This window comes from Haemaphysalis longicornis, unplaced genomic scaffold (genome assembly GCF_048455015.1).
Source record: "Haemaphysalis longicornis isolate Haplotype H1 unplaced genomic scaffold, Haemaphysalis longicornis Haplotype H1 scaffold_1, whole genome shotgun sequence".
NCBI classification, from domain to species: domain Eukaryota; kingdom Metazoa; phylum Arthropoda; class Arachnida; order Ixodida; family Ixodidae; genus Haemaphysalis; species Haemaphysalis longicornis.
In genome coordinates this window covers 149,233,778-149,257,619 of record NW_027526203.1, presented here as the reverse complement: position 1 = coordinate 149,257,619, position 23,842 = coordinate 149,233,778, and the positions used below count along the sequence as shown (strand labels likewise).

Genomic DNA, 23,842 nt, shown 5'->3' with positions numbered 1-23,842 from the left:
CGAAAATTGTAGTCCGGAGTCCATAGACCATGTTTTGACCACTCGGAGCGCGTTTACGCGAATTTAGCTAGTAGAAAAAGCAGTTCGAAAATGCTGTTCTCCGCTCTGCACCCTCGCCCATTTTCTGTGGCGTTTTCGTGTGACGCCAGGAGGAGAGGAGCTGGCAATTGGCTGCGCTACTGCACGGCTCGCCGACCTTCCGACAGAGTCAGTCGGCCCAGCGTTTAGTCCGCCGGCCGCCGACGCGTCGTCGCAATTCGCGCTCTCAGTTGAAACTAAGCCACAACACTTTTGTGAATGGAAGAATGTGCCTTTCTTTACTTTGTTAGTTTGTACACTGTATCAAGCTCCGAGTCCGGGTCGCTCCACACAAGCGCTGCACAAGTGCACATGTGACGCGTCGCTGACTGATACGCTAGTAGAAAAACCTAAGGCCACTTGAAGGCGGGACAAGAGTCAGCGAAGTCAGTATAGGTACTAAGGAAACAAAATCAACTGAAACTTTTACCGTACAGCACAAAACTAGGGAACACGAAGCACTTTTTTGCGCTGGGTGAATAAGCACTGTGGTCAGCAGAACGACCACACATCTGCGAACGCTTTTACGTCTAAGAAATGCAATTACTAGACGTGAGATATTGTGGAAGTTTGGGGAACGCTTACTGCACGAGCGATATATACAAATAGTCACCTAAGATACTTGAAATGCTAAATCTAAATAAAAGTGTAAACTGGTTGCACATTATATACCATATATATACATCCCCGGTAGCGCTGGCTCGTGGACGAGGGGTCTGAAGCACCAGGATTACTGTTTTGCAAGTCGCAAGTTCAAATCACCGAGGGTACATGCGTTTTTTTAAAGTTGATTTTTTTGTTTGCGGCCGATGTTTTCTAAACTGAGTTCAGCATTCTTGGGCCGTAACGTTCACTGCTCCACGAGCGAGTTCGCAGAACGCGCGCAGAGTGACACTTACGCGTTAGCGAGTTTTCGTTGGCGTGCTGTTGCCACAAGCACCGACTACTTGCGGGCAGTGCGCACAAGCCAGAATCAGCAGACCCTTGGCCTGGTGCGAACACGCTTTTAGATACGACGCTCAGAGCATCTCTTGTAGGCGACCCTGTCCTTCCCGCGTGCGTCCGTTGTCCGCGGCGTGCGTCCGTTGCCCGCAGCCACTCTCCCGCTGTCCTCTCCAATAGCGAACACTCTCTCGCGAGGGGCATTGGATTGGATTGGATTGGATTCGATTGTATTGGCTTCGCTTGGATTGGCTTGGCTTGGCTTGGCTTGGCTTGGCTTGGATTGGATTGGATTGGATTGGATTGGATTGGATTTGGATTGGATTGGATTGGATTAAAGTGGACTGTGTTGGATTGTGTTGCGTCATAGCCGCGGCAGACGCACTGCCGCCGGCGCGTGCCCAGGTGAGAGCGTGTGCGGCCCAGCGCGCTCTCACTTCGCCGGTGTGCGGCGCTGCGCGTGGTCCTGCGCATGTGCAGTACTCTCTCTCTCCGCGGTTTCCTCTCTTTCGGGCGCGCTGCGCATATATAGTGCCTAGAATATAACCGGTGCGCCGCTCTCCGGCGGCCTTTCGGTCGACGGTTGCTCTCCGCTTGCGCTTGAACCCCCCCTCAGCATCGCATCACACCAGGGTTCCCGCGAGGGGAGGTGGGCGTAATTTTTACGATACAGGGATGAGTGAGGCAAGCTCCGAATATGCGGGAAAAGCGCATGGAATTTGAGCGTCTACGCTGACGCACAGGGCGTTCATCCACTGCGTTGGCCTCGGCTAGGGATTGCTACGATTCCAAGCCGTCCTTTGAGGCTTATCTTAGGCATTTTACAGCCGACAACATGGCAGAAGCGTGGTACGACGAATACTGAGATATCCACAATGCCCAACCAACGATGCCGTCGGATGTCAAGCATGTTGTTTTCCAGAACCGAAACAGAAACTTGTTTGAATGCTAACTTTGGACATCGTCCAATCACGGTGCATCTCCTCCCGTCGTCACAGCCTTTAGTTGGTGCGGCCCGCACAGACCGCGCATAGTAGTTTTTCTTCGTTCCCTGGTTATAAAATAATTACCTAGAGATCAACCGGATAAACGATGAAAAGTGTAGTAATTAGAGAGAGAGAGAGAGAGAGAGAGAGAGAGAGAGAGAGAGAGAGAGAGAGAGAGAGAGATCTTTAATGAAGTCTGGCGATGTTAGCTGGGCTAAAATGCCTAACTTGCTACGCCAGTTGATGACGTGATGAAGATGATGGCGATGATGTTCAAGAAGTTGATGCGTACAGATACGGCGAGTTATTCACAGCGACTGGTCTAGACCTGTGTGTTGCAGGTACTCTATCAGAGCTTTGGTAGCCCGTAAAGCACGTTTGGGACAAGCCCATGGTCCTAAAACGTCCTTTAGCTGAGCCAGTCTACGCAGTGCAAGCAAAACCGGGGCTTGACAAATTCACTTCAGTGTCCCTTTAAATCTTACCCACTACTTTTGTCCTCACAGTTTTAGTAAAAGCTTGTTTCCTCCGTTTTCAGAGGTAGTTCATTGAAGATGAACTCGCTGTTATAGACAAGTGTGTGGCACGTGCACTGTACTCTGTTGCTAGATGCGGAGCATCTTATAGTCTGGGCATGTCCCGCGTCGGCGTCCGCACTCACACTGCGCATGCGCAACTCTCCTCCTTCCCTCTCTCCCACAGCTGCGCGATACTCCCGCCACTTCTTCTCTCGTACGAGCTGCACGCACTTCGCTTTCGCTTCTCCCGCGTTCTTGCTTCTGCTTTCGCGGCGCATGCTCGGCGCTTGCGCATCTCTCCTCCTCTCGTCTCCTCTCCTTCAACTTTGAATGTAAATCGGGTAACGCGCTGCGCGCGTTCAGTTCAGCGCTTGCTGCGGTTGACTCCACTTCACTCCGTTCTTCCGATGAAGTGTGATGGAAGCAACAGTCCCGTCAGTTAGTGGGTTGGCGCAAGCAAGCGCAAGCAAGCGTTGGGTTTCCGTTGTGTTTCGTAGTCGAATTTGGGGGAAATGTAGGTGAACCCCGCGATGCCCCGCATCTACTCAGCGTTCCCTTCGGGAAGATGGGGCTAATTTTATAAATGCAGAGCATTTCTTAGCCTCGCCTCTTCCTGCGTCGGACGGCGTCCACAGCTCCGCGTCCGCAGCAGGTGCGCGCATGCGTCGTAGTCAGCCCGTTCGCTCGTCACCCCCGAAACGCTCCGTCGCGGTCTCGGCCACGGCCGGGATAGAGGAGCGGCGGGCGCGCTTTCATATGAAAGTGCGTGCTCGCCGCTCCTTCAGTACGGCCGTGTCTCGGCGTAACAGGTGCCTGATAGCAGCGCGGTGGGGCGTAGAAGAGCGCGCGCTGCTTGGGCATGCGCGCTCTCCCCCCCGTACCGCTCTCCCTCTACTGCGCGCGCTGCAAATATAAAGCCGCTAGCGGTCGCTCGTGCTTCTTCAGTCACTGCGTTGCTCCTTCCTTTCTTGGTTGACGCTCGCTCCCACGTTTACTCGTGTCTGCTACTCCAGCATCACGGAAGAAGCGATAGAAGCAACACTGCCTTCAACCAGTACTGAGGCCCCAATGCTCTGCATTTACTCGTCTTCCCCTCGCGGGAAGGCACGGGAATTTTTTTGTTGTGTGCTGGGTATAGCAACGCCCCAACATTATTTCCGTGTAAGAGCCAAAGGTGTTGCGAAGTCTTTCATCGCGTGACAATCCCTAGACTTGACTTTAGCCGTACGAGTGCATACGAAACTAATGCCGCGACAATATGCCCTGCGGGAGACTGAAAAAAGCTGCGAGAGAAAGTGACAGGAAACAGCGTCGCGAACAAGGTACAAAGCAACGTTTGTACCTTTCAGTTAAGGAACACAGATAGCGAGAATGTGGTTTTAACGTGATGAATGGCGATCGCTACAGTTCATGAATTTTCTTGGTGCAAACATTTTTCTGTAATTAAATGCCAAGGCAGCCAGTTGTCTAATCCGCCTCGCTGGCTTCCTTCCTACCTAATGTGTGCTGCGTTTTCATTCGTTTGCATTCAGGTTGAGCAACCAGCTTGCCTGCGAAACATCAAAGACTGGCACTATTAACAGCTAGCGCAAACGGATTCCAACAGTCATTAGATGCTGCGGTAAATTTACAATGATCATCCGTTTAATTTGTGAAACCTTGCGACAACACTCTCGGGGCGGGACAGCAAAGAGGGAAGCGTAGAGGTATTAAAAGCATTGAATTGTAACAAACTTATCGTATGCACTCACTACACTCCTCATGTCGCATCACTGGCGATCCGTTGGTTAACCCGCCGCTGCTGAAAACGACGACCGCACATACGCTACAGCAAAGCCGCCATCACGGGCACGACAAAAAAAAAGAAAGAAAAAGAAAGAAAGAAGCCATGAGGGCCGCCTCACGGGCAAGACAAAAAAAGAAAGAAAAAAACGTACGCATGAAGGCTCGGAGATCACCACCGAGCAGTGGTCTGGTAGCGAGAGTAGACTACCCATGACGTCACGTTGTTTTAATTGTGTTTTCTTTGGAATGTCGCATCGGCGAAGCTCTGGTGTTCCATGGGGGCGATAAATGAGATCCAATTAAAGCATGCTCTTCGCGTCGCAGGTTGCTCATATTTCAGCCAGGGTATTCTGTGGAGTGAAGGAAGCGCACTGTGCAATAATATTAACGCCGAAAATTGGTGTCAGTACCCCTTTAAAAGCCCAGCACAAGACGAGGGACAATGACACAAACAGGGCACACAGTAGCGCACTGCGTGTCTTCTTTGTGTTTTTGTTCCTCGTCTTGTCCTGCGCTTTATTACTTTTCCATGTACCAACTCTCCCAAAACACTACTCTGTTCTTTGCGTATTTGTTAACACCAGTTCACAAAGGCCTGCATGCTTAACATGGGATAGAAATTTGTCGAAAACACGGAAAGGAAATAGATCTCGAAGTCACCGAACCTCCCTCTTAACAGCAAGGGAATGGGACTGGCGTTTTTTTTTTTTTGTCTAGGCTGTAGATCGAAGATGAATGCGCATGTACAAATGAGCGGTAATGAAGATTTGGTGAAAAAAGTAACTTCTGGCCGTGCTGTTCATCAGCTTAGCTCTATGATGAGATGCTTTGTCGCCGTTTCGCTCTGTCTCGCTGCAGTTGTTTGTGTCATTCTGTTGTGTGCTGGTTCGATGGTGTACTGCTTTGTCGCGTGACTTTCTGCGGGTGTCTGGTGTGTGTAGTGCTGCTTTCAGGCCTTCTTTTATCCTATTGTGGGTATTTGCGTTAGCGCATTGAAAGTAATTCATAAGCTTCTAGATCTTTCCAATGACTCTGATGTAGCTTCTTCGGATGTGACCTTCAGATGTGACCTTTCAGATCTGACAACGGCGCATATTCTATACTACTCAACAGGGTGTTTCAGGAAGAATCACGATGACGGGCTGAATTCTTGTATGCTTTTTTGTGTTTTTTATATTGCCATGAACCATGTATTTGGTTTGTTTATAATTTGTTTTGCCGACCGGATGCGCCGGGCTGTGTTATCTGTGTTATCTTTTTGCAAAGTGAAGCCCGTGTTCCATTCTTTATTTTTATGCTGCACATGTTCTGTCTTTTAATAGGGAGAACGTTTCGCCCTAACGTCACTGGCCTAGAATAACCCTCTTTGATCTACAGCGTTCAGGATGAAATCGACGGTTCGAAAAACACTGGCGCCGAGAGATAAATGCCTGCATAGCAGGCGGGGCGGCATTCGATTCACTGACACTCGCCTGCGCACGTCACTTTGTTGACTGCTGCTTCACCATCTGTGTATTCTTTTGGTTGTTAGGAGAGCACAAGTTCGCTCGAATAAACGTGTTTTTCCTTCAAGCCAACTGCGTCCCCTTTGGCTTCGTGACAATATTATGTTATGTTATTGTCACTGTAAGTGAACGGTAAAATGTATTATGGGACTGTGCATATTATACGGAATGTCGGCGATGAACTGAGATCATGGGATGTTTTTTTGGCACCTGTTTTTTTTTTGGCTCTGCACGTAGACCTTGTAAGGGATGCATTCCCCGTTGAACCCGTTGCTGGCTTTAAAAGATGCTCCTGACGTCATTTGATATTGAAATAAAATATTTTGCATCTTATGTCTTCTTGCTGCAAATAAATGCATGCCGGTCAGCTTGATGTACCTCAGTCGCATCAGAAGCCCTCCTCATGTTCTCCACAGACAGTGCTACCTTGGTCACCTGTTCTAACGTCTGATTGTAGACCAGCGTAAGTGGAGTGTCATAATTAAATGTAGTGTCTCTTCTGGATGCCGAAGTCGTCGTTTCCGGTCGGCGGTGATGACGTCTTTCCGCGGACGCGCGATTAGCACGGCTAATAACCATGCAAGTTAGGGATGCTGTTAAAAGAAATCGGAATGCCTTTGATCAGTTAGCCTTCACTACTTTTCTGTTTGCCAGACGCACTGCACTACTTTCGCAGTGCAAGCACTAAAAATGTGAGATACAGTCTCGCTGGGGAACTGTCTCGCAGAATACCGTGGGTTAAAGTAATGGAAGTCTGTCATTGAAGCACGCGTCACTCTTCAAGTCAATAGAACCAAATTACTTTTCGGAAGCGCTACGACTGATCTGGTCCCAATGAGTGACAGTCGTTTACACGAAATCATTTCTCCCTATTGGAAATGAGATGTTCGAGTGGCGCCCCGTGGCTGTGAGGTCGGCCATAGGACTCGCACCGTTGTCGTCTGCTACACTCCGCTTGTGAAAGGCAGAAGTGCGTGTGATGGAAATCACTTGCATTGATGTTTTAGTGCAACAAAAAGCGTATTTCTTGTAATTCAGTGGTTTTTGCCAGCGTCAGACACATCTAAAGCTGTATACGCTACACGTTTGCAACACACAAGGAGAGAAAGAACAAATTTCTTCAGAGCATCGGTCAGAAGATCGTGTGTAACTCTTCTTTCTAGCTTATTCGCGAGGTTCAGCGCTCAGAGCTCCTGCATAAGTACTACAAATGCTTAGGTATCCCTACAGTATTTTTGAGATGCTCTTATGAAGATTGGATAGTCTAATGCTACGAAACAAGCAGCGGGCCCCTACGCGCACATCGCACAGCAGGGAATAAAGCGGCTGTCTTCTATTTCTCTCATTGTCGTTGACTTGCATAGATGAATGTTTTTCTTCTGTGCCAAACTCATTAATGTTTCTGCACCATCACAAACGTCTTATTAGTAGTTTTGAGGATGTTTGGGAGGCTCACAAAGATCGTGTGGATATTTTCTTCATGCCGTATGGCATACATTCCCTTCTTCACAAATTGCATTTCGTTATGGCTGCGTGTAAGAAAGTGCAAATCTGCAGCGTGAGTTGTTTATTCCCATGCAAATGCAATGAGGTTTGTGCTGCGCCACCGCGATCGCGCCCCAGACACGTTGTCCAGAGTACTCCAAGGCGGATTTTCTGCCCCGAATTTCTATCGTAATCATCGTTATCATAACGAACTGACTCTCAACCTGAACAATTAGGAAATGATTACGGTGTTGAAGGCTTGATATACTCGCTAACGAACGCATTAAATAGTATACGTGCATATACTACAAGAATCAAAACCGGTGAATACTTCGAAGCAGCTTTTTATTGTTTTCCAACTCTTCCAGGCGTAAAGAACAAATCCTGTTCTACTCGGGATTGCGTTCTGTGAATTGAAAAAAATTACTCTTGCTCTCTTGTACTGGCATGAGGACCCGGCCCACTAGTAAGCTTGATTTGACTGTTAAAAAAAGTTTTTCCCTCCTCTTTGTCCTTCTCCTCCTCTTGAGTACAGTTTACCTGTTACGAATCTGAATATTGGGAAGATATGGCTGTGGGAAGTGTACTGAAATATCCCTCCATTTCTGAAGAAACATAGCGTTACTGTATCGTTACCGTAGATATGACTCATTTAGCTCAATAAACCTCCATACTGGTTAGAAGCCTGGTATAAAATCAGCACGCGCCTATAAACAAAGTGGGTTATTTGGAACTCAACCTACAGCTGTTGCAGCCCGTAGTGCATTTCGGCATATTTTCCTGCCATAACACCGTAAAGTGATGTGACACAATACTTTCGAGCGTTTCGCAAAGTTGGAAAAACTGTTTTACCTTACATATGATTGCTCGGAAGCGTAATGCCTTCTGATAAAGCCGACAGCCCCGAAGGCCTGGAATTTGTTTCGGTCTTGTCTTTTCGTTGTTATCAGTTACTAGCAGCTGGCTGTACCCTTTGTTCAAAAGATTGCGTAATACAGAAGCTGAGGACTCGCTCTGACTGTTCGTGCTCCGCACAGGACCGGTTTCGCAAGGAATGGGGCGACGCCGGCAACCTTTCTTACGTAGTGGTATTCAAAACTATACTTTAACTCACGCCTTGAGCTAGTGTATGCGATTTCAACTCTAATAATGTTATAAAAAGTTACGCACACGTAAATTCTGGTGCGGACAAGCATCAGACGTCAACCGAGCGCGAAGAAACAGCAGGGAGAGCGAGCCCGAGTGAAGCAGACGACAAATGACAGAAACTCTAAGCCGACGTCACGGAGGCGCGCTTCGCAGCGCCGCGCGTGGTCGCGCTCACCGCCAATAGCCGTTTTCATCACAATGGATGACGACGGAAGTGCTTGGGCTCCCAAAGAATATGGTTCACTGAATTGGTCAGTGACCAGTGTCTCACCTAATAATAAGTAATAAATGTTTATTTAATCGTTATTATGCACAGGTTAAATAAAAAAGTAAACGGAATACGGGTTGGAGATTTTGAGGGGATTTCTCCGCCACGTGCTGGCCATCAACCTCGAATTGGCTTTAAGAAAGTCATTCTAAAATAAAATCCGGCCGCACATACTATATGTATGTTGTCAGCCGCGTAAAATAGCAATTATTCTAATTTCACGAAGCCGTGGTCTGTTTACTGTTTGTTGCATCTGCACACGATAACGGGCCTGCAATGAAAGCAGTCATAAACAGCTTGAATAAAGCTGCTGACCCCTACTTCGGCGAAACAGCAAGGATTCAAAACAGGAAAATACAACCAAATGTACATAACACCAATACACATGAACATTGGGTTAACATCTCTAATCTTTGTTATAAACTAACACTGAAGAAGTAGTACAGTTCCATAAAATACAAAAAAAAGATGTACAGTTCCAACAAGTTAGGAATAGAAAGATGCAATGAAAAACAATGCGAAAAAAAGAAATAAAGAAATCACACTCAGGAAGAACTCTTTTAAGGCATAAAAGTACAAACATAGAGATAACATGATTTCTGAAAGAAAAAAAACGACAACAAGTCTCTATTTGCCAATCTTTCAGGAACTATGTTTTTATGTTTTTAGCTGCTAAGCTATTGAGCAGTCGTGGAGCCCTTTTTTTAGGGTTTGCACGCCGTAAGTTGTTCTGTATACATGTTTGAACGTTCCATATATCTGCATTTCTGGTTCTGCATATATGATTTTGTGGTTCTAGCAGAGCAGTCTTAACGAAGTAAAAATGGGCCATATTTAATTTCAAGCTTTAAATAATGACACAGGCGAGACTCGTACAATTTAGTTACTGTCAAAATGTAGTGCCTCGCGAAAATTTCGCTGTGGTGTGCAATCGACGAAGGTTTTCAGTTACGCGTAATGAATGAATGAATGAATGAATAAAATCTTTATTGCGAACAACAGGTGCTGCTGTTAGGTCACCCACCCGGTGGAGGGGATCCCTGGCTGTGGATGGCTGCACGGGCCCTCTTCGCCAGGTCAAGCTGGAACTTAGGCCCTTGCTGGTAAACCGTGCCGTCCACTGTTGTATGGAGGTCTGGGGGATTGGAATTATGTGTAAGACGCTCTTTTGAAGCATGTGTAATTTGTGTAGGTTTTCTTGTGTCGTGGTGCCCCAGACTAAGTAACGCTAGTTGAGGCGAGAATAAAATGCAGGTAGATTAGGATCCTTACATTCGGAGATAGCCCTTCATGTTTATGGCAAACAATGCCTATGATCTACGATAGTTTGGTAACAAAACTGGTCACCTGATCGTCTCAGGTCTAGTTTTTGGTTTATCATACACCTAATGATTTAATCAATGTCACTATTTCTAGGGTAATACACTGAAAACATATATCTCTTGTTAATGTGCCTTTTTTGTTTTCTTTCCCCTCTAAAGATGACGACTTTGGGAACGAAGGGAATGGCACCATGACAAAATTTAAAAGCTCAGGCCAATATGTCCGCGCACACAATGGGTAAAAAGCAAACTGAAAGACCCTCATATTAACTTAATTTTTGCGTGCTTCAGAAATACGTTGTCATGTGTGCAACTGCGGCCCCACCAGACCACAACTCTGCAGTGACTATGATGCGGCCGTGAGGACGCACCTGCTAATCCCTCTGTTGGTACGTGCCTTGTGATGCGACGAAGAAGTTCATTGGCTGGCAACTCTAGTACTTAGTTGTTCGTCTTATTGCCACCCACCAGCGCTCGGTGCCCGCTGTCTACCTCACCGTGCCAATTGGGCACATTCTCCAATAAGTAGTCCCCGTCCTTCCCAGTTGCGTCGCTGTTTGGCAGGACGCTCGATAATTAATTCACTCGAGAATTAATACTTGGCTTATCTTACAAAGAATGAACAATTAGAAATTTGTATTTGGCGCTGCCTGCCCGTAGTTGGCTTTCCGCCATTAAACTGGCAACTATGATACTTATATTCCAAGTGTCTGTTATAATCGTAATTGTGCAACCCATGGGACTGAAATGGTACTCTCGCGTGAACTTACATTATGGTGTTTGCGTTCAATTTTCCGGGATATTTTCTTTACAAGCAGGCGTATCCCTGGAAGAAACCTTTTATGATACCTTGGAAGCCACAGGTGCATAATTTCGCTGTGTTTGAGATGCCCCGAGGTGAGCTGTTGTAGGCAACTAATAGTGTTTTTGGAATAATAAATCGACGCTTGGAATTCACAATGCACTCGGAAGACTACAAATTTAGGCAGCAGATTTTCGGCGTCCGCTCACAGTTAACCCGCCAAGCAACAAGTCTCCAACATGTGGGAGATCTTCATCGCAGCCAAACCGTATGAAGCACTGGTTGTTCTCTGCACTTCATTTCTCCTCAATCTTCGGGTGGCGGTGGTGGAACGTAAGTGTCCTCAGGGACGCCATATCCCGGATCACAAGGTGCGGAGTAAGTGTCGCCGAAATGGGCAACCGGTGAGATGCCACTACTACTGTCGTGGCAGCCTGGATCACTGGGCGGCTGGTAGGTGTGACCACCGCTTGGTGGCTCAGGAGGCACGTAGCTCTCACCGGGTTTCTGGTAGCTGCTGCTGCACCAAAGCAAGTGTTCAGCAAGTGAGTGTCCTGAAGGTCTCACTTAAGAAGCACGGCAACATCTTCATAACTTTCTCCTGCACGGGTTTTTTATGTGCACACAGGCAACAATGCAATCCATTGGATACACTGCATGCAAAATTCTTTTCATCCGCTTTTTACAGAGAACTTGTGCTCACTCGAACCACCTTCCATCTTTCATTGTAACCACTGAAGACTCTTTGTTGTTCAAAACGGCAACTGCTGAGCACTTTTTGCAACCATCTGTAGTGCTCTTTTTCTCTTGTCGGTTTCTTAACTTTCCGCATACCAATTATTTTTCCTTAGTTGATTTCTGTTTTCCTTTGTACTTGCATGTTTTTTTTTCTTTTGTGTGCTACCAAATGATCTGTTACCTACCCCTCTGTAAAACCCCCTATTGGTCTCGAGAGTCTTGTAATAAATAAATAAATAAATAAATAAATAAATAAATAAATAAATAAATAAATAAATAAATAAATAAATAAATAAATAAATAAATGAATAAATAATAAATAAATATGCTTGCACTTTGCTGCGGTAAACTTAGAAAATGCGAAACGCAGGCTCTTTCAGTGCAAAGGCACATTTAATTATATGAAATAGAATATAACACCAGGAAATGATGGTGTGTTTGGCTTGCAACCGTAGATGACCACAAGGAACAAAGGCAGTAATAAAAGTTTAAGGTGGCTACATTACAATTATTTCCCTTTTCGAATATCAGTAGCCAGACAGTGCAATTGCAAGCTGCCAGTGGTGCCCGCCGACTTTCAGATCACTAAGGTTTGCAGGGATGGCAGTACGATAGTGGTATGTTGAAACCTTCGGACCGTGTAAACATTTCGTGCAGTTTGGATTACCTGCATCTGCCGATTGGCTGTAGGCTCAGAATGCTTCAAAGTGGCGTACATGGCAGTGCTAGCACCGCTAAATCGCGTCGGAATGAGCATCTGATTTGTACAATCAGTAAACAGGGAAAACGTAGAAGAATACAAAGCAGTAGCATTCTCCTCTGTGAAGTTGGATAATAAACGGAGCTGCAGTGTGTGGCGTCACTTGCCAGAGATGTAGATTGACTATTTCAAATTATATATATAGTTTATTTTTGCGTTTGCATGTACACTTGACTATAGTGCCGTCTACAGATGGCGCACCGGTGGTAAGCAGAGAGAGTGCACCGCAGCTCTGAAGCGTGCCCCGACGACGCACAGGTGGTGAGTGGAGAGGGGGTGCCACAGGCGTGATGTGAGCGCGCGACTACACTCAAGTGCGCAGAAGCAGCGACACAAGCGTGGTTGGCTCGCAGGTGGGGAGTGGAGAGGGTACAGCGTAGCTATTTTTAGCTGTGTCAACCTTGCGAGGTTTTCTGGTTAATGGGCTCGGTATCCACATGGATTCTCCTGGAAAGGACCGTATAACATCTCCGCTGCAAAAAGTTCAGTCATGACAGGCAATTTTCTGTCACAATTACAATATGCTGGGCCTTAAATGCCAACTGCACTCAAATTTTTCTTTGCCTAAATATGACTTATTAACTTGTTTATAAAAATCGTTGCAGAGTTAAGCCCAAAGCAGCGTAACACAATAACCGCTGGCGTTCAAAATAGCTCCTTAGCAGACGATGGTTGTACCTGTCGGAGAGTTGCCGAAACAAGCTCCCGCGCGCAATTTAAGAGGAGGAACCCGTCCCCTATACATCTCCGGCGACTGGCTCGGCTCGTTGTCGGGTGCAGAGAGTTTCTCTGCTACATTGCCACGGTGTACCACCTTTGATGTGTACATGCATGCCCCACCTGATATTTTCCTCCCTGCTTTATTAAGCGACGAAGGGTTTGGGTTTTAACAGTGACACGGGGTAGGTATGCGTGACTGCTTGATGGAAGCAGTATTGTGTTATTGAGGGGCTATATTGATGCTCCAGTACGCCTCGGTGGTTTGGTCTAGTCTTACTAGATAAAGTATAAGAGTACCGCCACTGAGGCACGCAAGTCAGAATCGGCTGTCATGTTTTGTTGATCAGGGTTGGGACAACGCCGCCTGTATTAACATTGCCTGACGCGTCGCGCGCTTTTCAATGGGAAGGGTAGGGACGCTTAGTTCAGGCACTGATCCGCTATGTGGCGCGTGCCGGCGGACATCTCGCCTTACGTCACTGCTCGCGAGTCGCGAACGCTGCACCCACTTCTACGACGTGTGTCTGTCAGCTTGCCTGTCGGGCTTCAAGGGCCGTTTCGCTTACATCGTAGCCGCGATGGGGCGTCAGTTCTGTGGCGCACTCGGGATCTCATTCAACGTGTCGCTCGCTTCATACTTGCTGCATTTTTCCAAAGATAAAGATGGAGGCGGACTGAAATAGTGTAAGAACGTACTGATTGTCGGGTAGACATATAGCTAACAGAAAAACGATATTTTCGGATGGGGCAGCCATTATTTTACTGATATTTCTCTTTCTGGAGTATTTAGAGAAGGAAAAATTGCGTGCACGTTTTTTGTTCAGGCGCTCACTTCTACGATTACTTTCCAATAATATCACGTGCTTGTAAACTTCAGAAAATTATAGGAAACAAGAGGATAAGCAGCTGGGATCCCGCCACGCTGTCCGGGCGCTTCTACAGTACAGTCCTCAATTTTAGAAGTGCGTACCGATGCGGAGTGCGAACAGCGGGGTCAAAACAATACCTAAATGCGGAGTGGATAGAGGTGGGATGCCCCACTCAGAAAATTTCAGGGCCTGTGATCCGAGTAGATAAGCGCGCAAAGCCGGCATCAGCCTGCGGCAGCGCAAGGGATTTTGCTTCGTGACAAAGGAAGTTTTATCAGTGACAGACCAAGACAGACAGGCATGGTGAAAAACAAGAAGGCGTAGGAGCGCCGCCTCGGGAACGCTAAACAAACTTTCCACTATTTTGCATAGTTTCCGAGAAGCGGCGCTGGCTGGCGGACACGAAAGCACGCTGGAAGGCTACGGAGCGGGGAAGGGTAGGAGAGAGCAACAGGAGAGTGGCTGTTTGGCCATTTTTCGCGCACGCGTTAGGCAATGTTTATACAGGCGGCGTTGGTTGGGAGATACCCGCTGCTACGGCCTCCCCGCTAACTTCTACTGGGTCGTTTGTTAACAACACTGCTGAAGATGCAGCAAAACGGCGTATGCGGACACTTCTGCTGCTGTAATGCTGCAACACGCGTTATCTTTGATACGCGTTCGGAGCGACGTCAGTCTCGCGCAGCCACAGAGCAGGGAGAGCAAGCTAAGTCTACCGCAGTTTACCGACTGAAAACGCACAAGCAACAAAATGAACCACTCATGAACCTTCGCAGTGTAAACAAATCTCACGTGAGGCGATCTGACCAATGATCGTGGCGGCGGCACGGAACAATAGGTGAAAAGAGTGTCGATACTCTGTAACCTTATCTAGTGACACTCGTTTGGTCGCCTCATCTTCAGCAAGCTAAAAACAGTTTCGAATCTGTACAGAAAAGGACTACACGGGTCATTTTCAATTGTTGCGATTTAGACTTTTCAACGTCTTTACCGGCTCACTCGTTCTCACTTCATTCACTATAACACCACCGTACGCGTCCAAGTGTAATCTTGTTGCTCAAGATATATTGTACACAAACGGCCCGCATTCACGCACCCTTATCTTTCGCTGATGCACCAGTGCGGTCGGCACGTAATACAGCCGCTTTGAACACTTACCCTTCAGATCTCGTCTAGAGTGTTTCAAGTTGTCTTTTTTTCCACTTGTGGTGGAACTGTGAAACAAATTTGATATTGCTTGGCCTAGGTTAAACACTGAAGAGTTCGGGAAGAATTTTATGTTAGTCACAAAATTGTGTGCGTGCACTTTGAGTTCTAGCTTGACTTTTTTGCACCTTTTCCTGCAATGTCTCCTTCATAGGACAGCAGTATTTGCAAATAATAAATAAATAAATAAATAAATAAATAAATAAATAAATAAATAAATAAATAAATAAATAAATAAATAAATAAATAAATAAATAAATAAATAAATAAATAAATAAAGGAAGCGCGAGATTGTTTGTCTGATATTTTTAGGCGGACAATTAAAAATGTTACTGCCCGACGCCTGCGCGTGAATACACGATAGGGCGAAATATAAACCATTGCCTTAATGTTCCACAAAAGAATGCACATCGAGGTAATGCATCCTTGCAAACATTCAATCGCACTTAAAGTGACCTTGTATATTTAATTTTAGAATATGAACATTTTAACTCCTCAGCTGAAACATGATAAACTTACAATCGCAACAACCAGAAACATTTCGCCTAATTAAAGGTCACTGACCAGGCCCTGCGAGCGCACCAAACGACGTAGGCAAGGAAATTGCAAAAATTAAAATAAGAAATTCAAACAGCGATCAACTATGTCGTAATATCGAAAACGGAATAAAAGAAGAATTTAAAAAAATTATTGGCTTATTTACTCACGTTCTAGCTCTCCCTATTCATTTTATTTTGATTGGCAAGGCTTGCACCTTCACAAAACCTAAACAATCTAGCTAAAATGGTTGTACTCGTGGGTATAATCTTTTTTATCTTCTCTCACTAGATAGCCCAAATTTAGCCTGAGTCGTGGTAACATATATCTGCGCAACAATCGACCGTCCCCTCCGCGAACTGTAGTGATGGGAACAAAATAGCCTCGACTAAACGGCAATTAACTTTTCTTGTCAAATCGCCCAATTTTAGCATTCACTTGTGCAGAAGGTATGATTTGGTCTTATATGAAAGGAACACGTTATACCAAAAGCAGGTATATGTTCCAACTACTGAAAGAACGTAACCAGGCAACTCTTCCCGCGTTTTAATTTTACCGAGTCGTGTAGCTTTGTAAACTGTATATGCGTTTTCAGTCCGATTTTGCAATTCGATTCTAAATGTGCGGTGAGGTGAAAGTTACTGATCTGAGACGCTGAGATTGGCAAAGCTTCTCACTTTAGTGATTGGCCACCTCTGGTGCGAAGTTCGTTCCCCAACAAAGGCGAAATGATAATTAGGGCGCAATCTAATCAAAGCTCCTTCTCAATAGTTTACGAACAAAACGCTTTGGTAATTAAGCCGCTTTGTTAAGCTCGTAACGCCAATAATTTTTACTCCGGTGGTATACGTATGCAAATATAACTTGTGTATGAAGTACGGCGTCTCGGTTGGTAGCAACGCGATGTCGCGCTTTTCCCGTTGCCCAACTTCACTACGACAGAAAAACGTTAGTGGCATTTGTACCGTGGAAACTAAAATGCAAAATGCCCTGCCTCCCACTCGGATGCTCCTGTGAGCGGCCGATGGCACGGGGGCGCCCGCTTCCGTTCCATCACTTACTATTCTGATGGGACGATAGTCGCGGCTTTCGTTATCCTATGCAAAGCCGTAAAGGTATTCTCAACAGTGCCAGACTTCGAAAGTTGTACACCTTGTTGCGGCGCACGACAGGATTTCGCGTCCTTTTTTGTGTGTTGGTGGGATTATTATACTTAACGTGAAGACCTAGAGGATGTTCACATAAATTTCTTTAAAGATTCTGAGGCTGCGGCGCTGTGTCCTGTGGCTGTAGCAACCTCGCACTGTCACGTTGAGAGAGCGAAGGATCGCACTTTTCGAACGAGTGCTATAACAAGGTAATAAATTCGACACGGGAACCACAAAAATTACTTTTTATTAGGCTTCGAATACTTACCCCAGAACCTATCTTGTAAACTCGAGAAATGCCTATATTTCGTCGTTTCAACCAGCTTAGAGGTTCAGCTTTGGTGCAGCCATTCGCCATGTTAAACTTCCGGAAATACCCCCATAAAAAACAATGTCCCAATGCAAAACAGCCTCTACGATGACATTAAAATGCCAAGAAGCGTATGATTTCACGATTTGTAGGCACGGGGCAAGAGAACACTGAAGTAATTGAATAAGCACTTCGAAAAACTGAGCAGTGGCTGAGCTCGGCTATGCCAGCATCGGCCGCCGGTAATGGCTGCCTTTTTTTCAGTTTCGGTTCAGAAAATGCTTATGTTGATGAGCCGTTTCTTCAGCGCGCGTTTCGATTTCGAACGCACTGTTTTACATTTACCGCTCTGTTTATGTGTAGCATTAGATTACAGTAATCTTAAGCTGTAGAAAATGTGAGTGTTGTTGGCCTTTAACGGCAACACGACTGGCTGAATAGACACGTTTAAACTTTCGCCACTGCCGTCTTGTAGGCGATCGCGTGCACAACAATTTTTTTAAGAGGACGTCAATTCGATTTCAGCGGGCAGAGCGGGATTCGCACCCGACTGACGCAATTTATTCTACATTTCAAAACACGGTGTGTTCACCGCATCTGTCCTGTGAGCATACGCACTCAGCTACTGTACTGTAACTACAACTTCGCTGCGACTTGTTTAGAGCACGGAGTAAGAAAGAAAACAGGAGGGGGAAAACCTCGCTTCACGGCACGGCTAGATATATCACCAATGTAACGCAGGTTAAAGCTAGCGGCATCGTTTGCGGAAGAAACTGCGGAAACCGCATTCCGCTGTGAAGCTGAAACGTGGCGTGATAGTTATCATCTCGTCCATTAGGTACTGCCATAGCCTCCTGTATAACGGCTTTGTGCCTGCTCAGTGTCAGAAATTCCGCCGTCCTCTCTTGGCGCTCTAATCCCAAGTACCTCCTGTGTTGGCGAGGGCATGCTCAACATTTGTCTTCACACCTGGCAACAATGGGTGGTTTTAAAAAAGTTGCCCAGCCCCTTTGCAGACAAGAAATACGTGTTGTATAAAGAATAATCTGGCTCTAGCACTGACGGGCAGCTCCAGTTCGAACAAAAAAGGTATCATACCCAGCTTTCTTGCTCAAAATTCAAACCTCTCAGGAACCTAGCAAAATCACTTTAGGAAAGTGATATTTGGCATAAAGCCAGAAGTCAACGTGAAGATGAAAACGCCAAAAAAACTTTCCAGGATTCTGAGCATTTTTTGTGTAATTCACTGTCAAATCTTACTCCCCATGCATTTATATGGGACAGTTTCCATGGCTCAGGAACCTAGTGGCGCAACGTGCGCGACTTGAAGCTGTGCACAAAGCAAGTATTCATCCCAAACATTAGCTGTGCAAAATAACGTTTCATTTCGCTAAAAAATTGCAGAGTAATCACTGTTTAAAGGACTGCCATGAGCGGGAAAGCTGCACATGAAAAAATGACGAGGCCACAAATAAAACTATCTAGTAAGTCGCTGGGGGACGCTAGAACTTGACAGTGGTAATTACACAAGAGATGGTCTTTCTCGGGCTACCTTATTCGTTCGTCAATAATTTAACGCATAAAGTTTTTTTCTGCGTTTCACTCGATTCAGCCAGAAATGTTGCGGGTGAGATCATTAGTGGGTTTGTGACCCACTGGGAATTTATCAGTTATTCAGTATGTGATTGGGGAGGCAAGAATGAGTGTAGCGGAGAGAAGTAGAGCGAAAAATAAGCTAAGTGCATGCTGAATATTTATCATAAGCTTATAGAGGCGCCCACAAATACTGAGTATCGCCTTGAGCTAAAGCTTCAAGTCGTCATTCTTTGCGCAGCATCCCGGAATTACCGAAAACAACGTCAATATATCTACTACGTGCGCAATGGCGCCATTTCGTGAATCAGCGGCGACGGAAAAATAGGGCGGGGGGGGGGGGGGCGGAGGGGGGCGACTGGGCGCGTACCCTTTCGGGGGCCCTAAAAAATATTAGCGGCAGAATGCGACTGAATGAACTCGTAAGTAAAAAGGGGGAGCTCAACTGTTTGGACTTCTTTCAACAAAATTTAATATTACTATGACTCAATTATACCTAAACCCCCAATTTAGCATCATTCTTTTTCACTTATCAACTCCTATAGAGCGGGAGAAAAGATACCTCGCTCTTATTGAAGTGGCAACAGTGATGACATGTATACATTTTGTTGTGAAACTCCCGTAGTGAACCCAAAAGGGCGAGCGTGCAGGCGGGAACAGTACACTGAACGCCGTTTAGTAGTTCTGTCACGCCACGCCTAAAGCTTCGGTCTTTAATATTGGCTCATGAAGTCCAAGCTCGCCGTTTTTCGGACTTTCGTAGCTGGAAGACGCGTTCCCGTAGCATACGACGCCGAGGTGCGTTTTAGTTCCCCTCCGCTTGAAGCAGCATTTCGCATCGGCATGGCCATCGAAAAACCTGGGAACTTGGCGCCCCCACATTGAACGGGCTGCTCCAATGGGTTTCGGGCAATAGAGCTGGCACAGTCGGTTATACAGGAGGCTATGGTGCTGCTATCATGCCTTTGTCGCCGTAATTACAAAGCCTTGCAGTCTGCGTTAGCTTCCATTGTGACGTAATCTCGTAGCTCGTCCTCGCCCAGCGCAATGGGTATCTCGTCTCCTGAATATTCTTGCTCCGTGATTGAGACCGATGCTGCTTGGATACAGACGTTCTTTTCCCACCTCCTTTTCTCACCTCCCACTTACGAAGCTCTTATAATCAGTGCCGGACCATGCAGGTACCCGTACCAACTCCCGTTTTCTTTAGTCAGTTTTTCGTTACAAAAGGATCTTTTCCTTTTTAGTTGTTTCGTAACGGAGTCTCAGAATCTCGCATTTGAAATCGACACTCAAACCAATGAAGATGTTATTGCGAAAAGGAAACTCTGTGAGCTCAATACCAAGTTCTTACTGGTCCCGACGAACGGTATCCTTCCTGGCAGTAAATGGTAGAAACGGGATCTAAGATATCCGGAGCCAGTGGGATGAGCTCAGGGATGAAGTGCCGAAGGAACGCTTAGCCATTATAAGTCACCCGGGTACTTTGCGCAAGTTTACTCAACAATGGCGTGGTCGGCGCTTTCGACCCTTTCCCGATTTTATATGTGAGTTTAAACTTGGCGTTGAAAGCAAGATTTCAGGCTTTTGAGCGCTTTGGGAAAGTTATCAAATGTACCAATTCAATTCATCCGCGTGAACGTCATTTCGTCGCTTCTCCTACCTGTGTTGGGAAAATAAGGGAAGAGCTCGACCAGTTCTAAACAGTTGGAGTAATTGGGCCAGTAACTGGTTAATAACGTGATCCGCTCTAATGGCAGTCGGGAAGAAGACAGTGAGCCAGGTGCCAATGGACCATAAAGCGCAGAGAAACCTCCGCTTCATCACTGGCATCACAAAGCTGGAAAAAAATCAATTTTGTGAAAATGAAACCTCGTACCTGCTGGCGGCCACACGCAGTGGTACCACGCATCGCCAGAACCCGCTGTGAGCACAGCACTTTTTGTATTACAGATAACTGCAGGGAACGCTGTACAGACGATAGGAAATTCCCCGACCATTCATCATCCTGTGCCTAACGTACCCTCCCATCAATTTATGCCGATGGCACGAAAGGGAAGCATCATGAGACGTGGCGGAAAGTACAATAAAGGCAAATGATTTATAGACATCTTGTTGTCCTATGTCCAACCTTATTGGGTGAATAAAAGTTCGCCGCTACCGTCTTTTGGTGCTAGCAATCTAAACGAACCATTATTTCAGAAGCTTCTCTGATTAAGGTGTCACACGGGATACCTTCTTTTAGGGAGAACTACGGCTGCTGATAATTCGAGCAATACACTTACGCTCGCATGGGTGGAAATTTACGCACAAGGTCAGTGATGAGCATAACGGCCGTCTGACAAAAATAGCACCAAAACCACGCTGATTGTAAAAATTGTAGCGGTCTTTTGTCTGAAAATTTTCACGCAATGTGCCTATAGGCACATCGTCTATACATATCATGGTGGTGTGTGGTGTAATTGTTTGTTGGAAAGATCGCGTGCTCGTCGTGGCCTCTGTTCATGAAATTCAACTTACGTTACCATTAGCGTCGTGATTCATTAATCAACACCCACTTCTATCATCTATGAAGTAGCGGACGCCCACAGGGGAGGCACCTAGGATGACGGCGCGGTAATAAAAGGCCTGAGAAAGTAATCGTTTGTTTAGGTGCCGAAGACCACGCCACGTAAGTGGGGCATGTCATAGCCATCCAATCCGGAATCAGGTTTTAAATGAAAAATGGAAAGGAGACACCGATGCTCCCGTCACGTTTTTTTTTTTTTTTTCCTTTTTGGCTTTTCTTCCGAAGCGACACTTTACGGCGGGTCTGGAAAACTTTGCACGGCTCGTCAGGCACTCGGTGATAATTGTTCAAGAAGTTGACACTCGCTTATCGAAGCCTGGGACTGCACTGTACATAGATTTGTTAGGAAAATTGGAGCGCTCACAGAAGCCCGTATACAATGCACGGTGGCTATAGACCCATGCAGACTGCCCTTTGCGAAAATTAACTTGAAGTCCTCATAACAGCCAATATCTCTAGTGGGGACAGCTAGAAGACTTCAAAACAGTAATCGTACAGCCTGTAAAAGGCTTGTCTATAACACAGCTTTCGTACTCTCAGCCTTATCCTGCCCCGCCGGTGCGGGATTTGAATAAAACTACTGCGGAATTCTCAAGTCTTAGCCCTTCGCTTTTGCCTCCGACATGTTTGGAACGAGTATGTTTCGGCAGTTTTCGGATGTGTCTGGATGAAGTTGAAATCGCTGTTATAGACAAGCGTTTTACCGACTGTACTTTTAAATGCAGAGCATTTCTTAGCCTCGCCTGTTCCTGCGTCGGACGGTGTCAACAGTTTCGCGTCCGCAGCAGGTGCGCCTCTCCTTCCCTCCTCTCTCTCAACAGCAGCTGGCGCGCGCATGCGTCGTAGTCAGCCCGTTCACTCCGTCGTGGTCTCGGCCTAACAGGTGCGTGATAGCAGCGCGGTGGGTCGTGGAAGGGCGCGCGCTGCTTGCGCATGCGCGCTCTCCCCCCCGTACTGCTCTCCCTCTTCTGCGCGCGCTGCAAATATAGCGGCTAGCGGTCGCTCGTGTTTCAGTCACTGCGTTGCTCCTTCCTTCCTTGGTTGACGCTCGTGCCCACGTTTACTCGTGTCTGCTACTCCAGCATCACGGAAGAAGCGATGGAAGCAACACTGCCTTCAATCAGTACTGAGGCCCCAATGCTCTGCATTTACTCGTGTTCCCCTCGCGGGAAGGCGCGGGAATTTTTTGGGCAGTCTTACGTCAATCGTTCGCCAATCGGGCTAAGCTCAGCGCGAAAAGGTTTCCAGAGACGCATGGTGTGCATCTGATTGATTGATTGTGGGGTTTAACGCGCCGACGCAACGCAGGCGATGAGGCGCGCCGTAGTGGAGGGCTCCGGATTAATTTTGACCACCTGGGGATTTTTATCGTGCGCCGAAATCTCGTACACACGGGCGTTTTTGCTTTTCGCCTCCATCAGAAAAGCGGCCGCCGCGGTCGGGAATCGAACCCGCGACCTCGTGCTCAGCAGCGCAACGCCTTAGCCACTGAGCCACCGCGACGGGTCTGGTGTGCATCTGACGGCGCCTGGACGAAGACTGTGCCTACGTGGAGTGCATGCACCTCCGCTGGTTGACCCTATAACACGGCGATGCACTTCGACCGACCGTGGAATTGGGCCGAAAATTGCTACTACCCTCAACATTGACACGTGTGAGTGCAATATGCAAGTTGCAATTTACCAGGCGCAAAATGTGAGTTTGCCGCACAAATTAAATTAGGGGGTGGGGGGATAGGCCCGTAAACGGGAGCAGCTGCGGCCACGAATGTCCGAGGGGAAGCAACTGTGTGACGCAGTGTTGGGAGAGTTGGTGCATACTGGTATAAGAATTAGAGCGCGATGAACAGAGCGACAGGGACGACAGTACACGCGCTTCTGTAGTCCAACGCCTTTAAAGGAGCCATGAAGAGAAAACACAACTTCGTTTAATTTGAAAGAACTAGGATTCAGTATATCACTCAGCTCCATTAGAGTCACAAAAGAAGTTTTTTTACGAAAAAAAAGCAAGAAGTAGTTAAAAACTTTCAAATTTTGCGCCACAGTGACGTGTTATGAGCAAGAATGACGTCACACGGGCCAACAATAAAACATAATTTTCAGTGCGTTAACTGCACGTTGGCATTCAAGTGATGCGGTCAAATGGAACTAGAGGCCCCATTACAGACGTCCAGTCATCTGTCGTCGCGACAGGTCAGTTAGGCAGACGCCAATCGCACAAACAAGATTCCGTGACGTCATAGAAAAGTTGCGGGAAATTGGCTAGGGGGTCGCGACTGCTTCACACGTTTTCTTTAATATCTCCGTTATTTTTTCGAAGATTGCGATGATATTGGTATCATTGTTATCGGGACTAAGCAGTCTTTCTAATAAACCCAACTTGTATTTTGTCTTCATGGCTCCTTTAACTGCCTCGGTACGTTATGGTCATTTCGCAAGGCTAATATTCAATCGTAACGCAACTCTGTCAGCTGTGTTGCGGCTTTGATACTTACCAAATTCTATTTAGCCCTGTACAGAATCGCGAAAGGCGACGAGATCCCTTGAATGAGC

General features: G+C 46.6%; 1 protein-coding gene across 2 annotated transcripts in view; it reads right to left on the bottom strand.

Moving 5' to 3' along the window:
* Positions 1–8,720: 8,720 nt before the first annotated feature.
* The window catches only part of LOC144137893 (uncharacterized), a 46,193-nt gene continuing 31,071 nt past the window's right edge, over positions 8,721–23,842 (bottom strand). The window contains exon 4 of one of the 2 annotated variants that reach the window (XM_077669918.1): positions 8,721–11,357. In XM_077669918.1, coding sequence (XP_077526044.1) covers positions 11,147–11,357 — 211 coding nt within the window. In that variant the 3' untranslated portion in view covers positions 8,721–11,146. Of the gene's footprint in view, positions 11,361–23,842 lie in introns of both variants that reach the window. The other variant, XM_077669911.1, reaches the window with a different exon arrangement.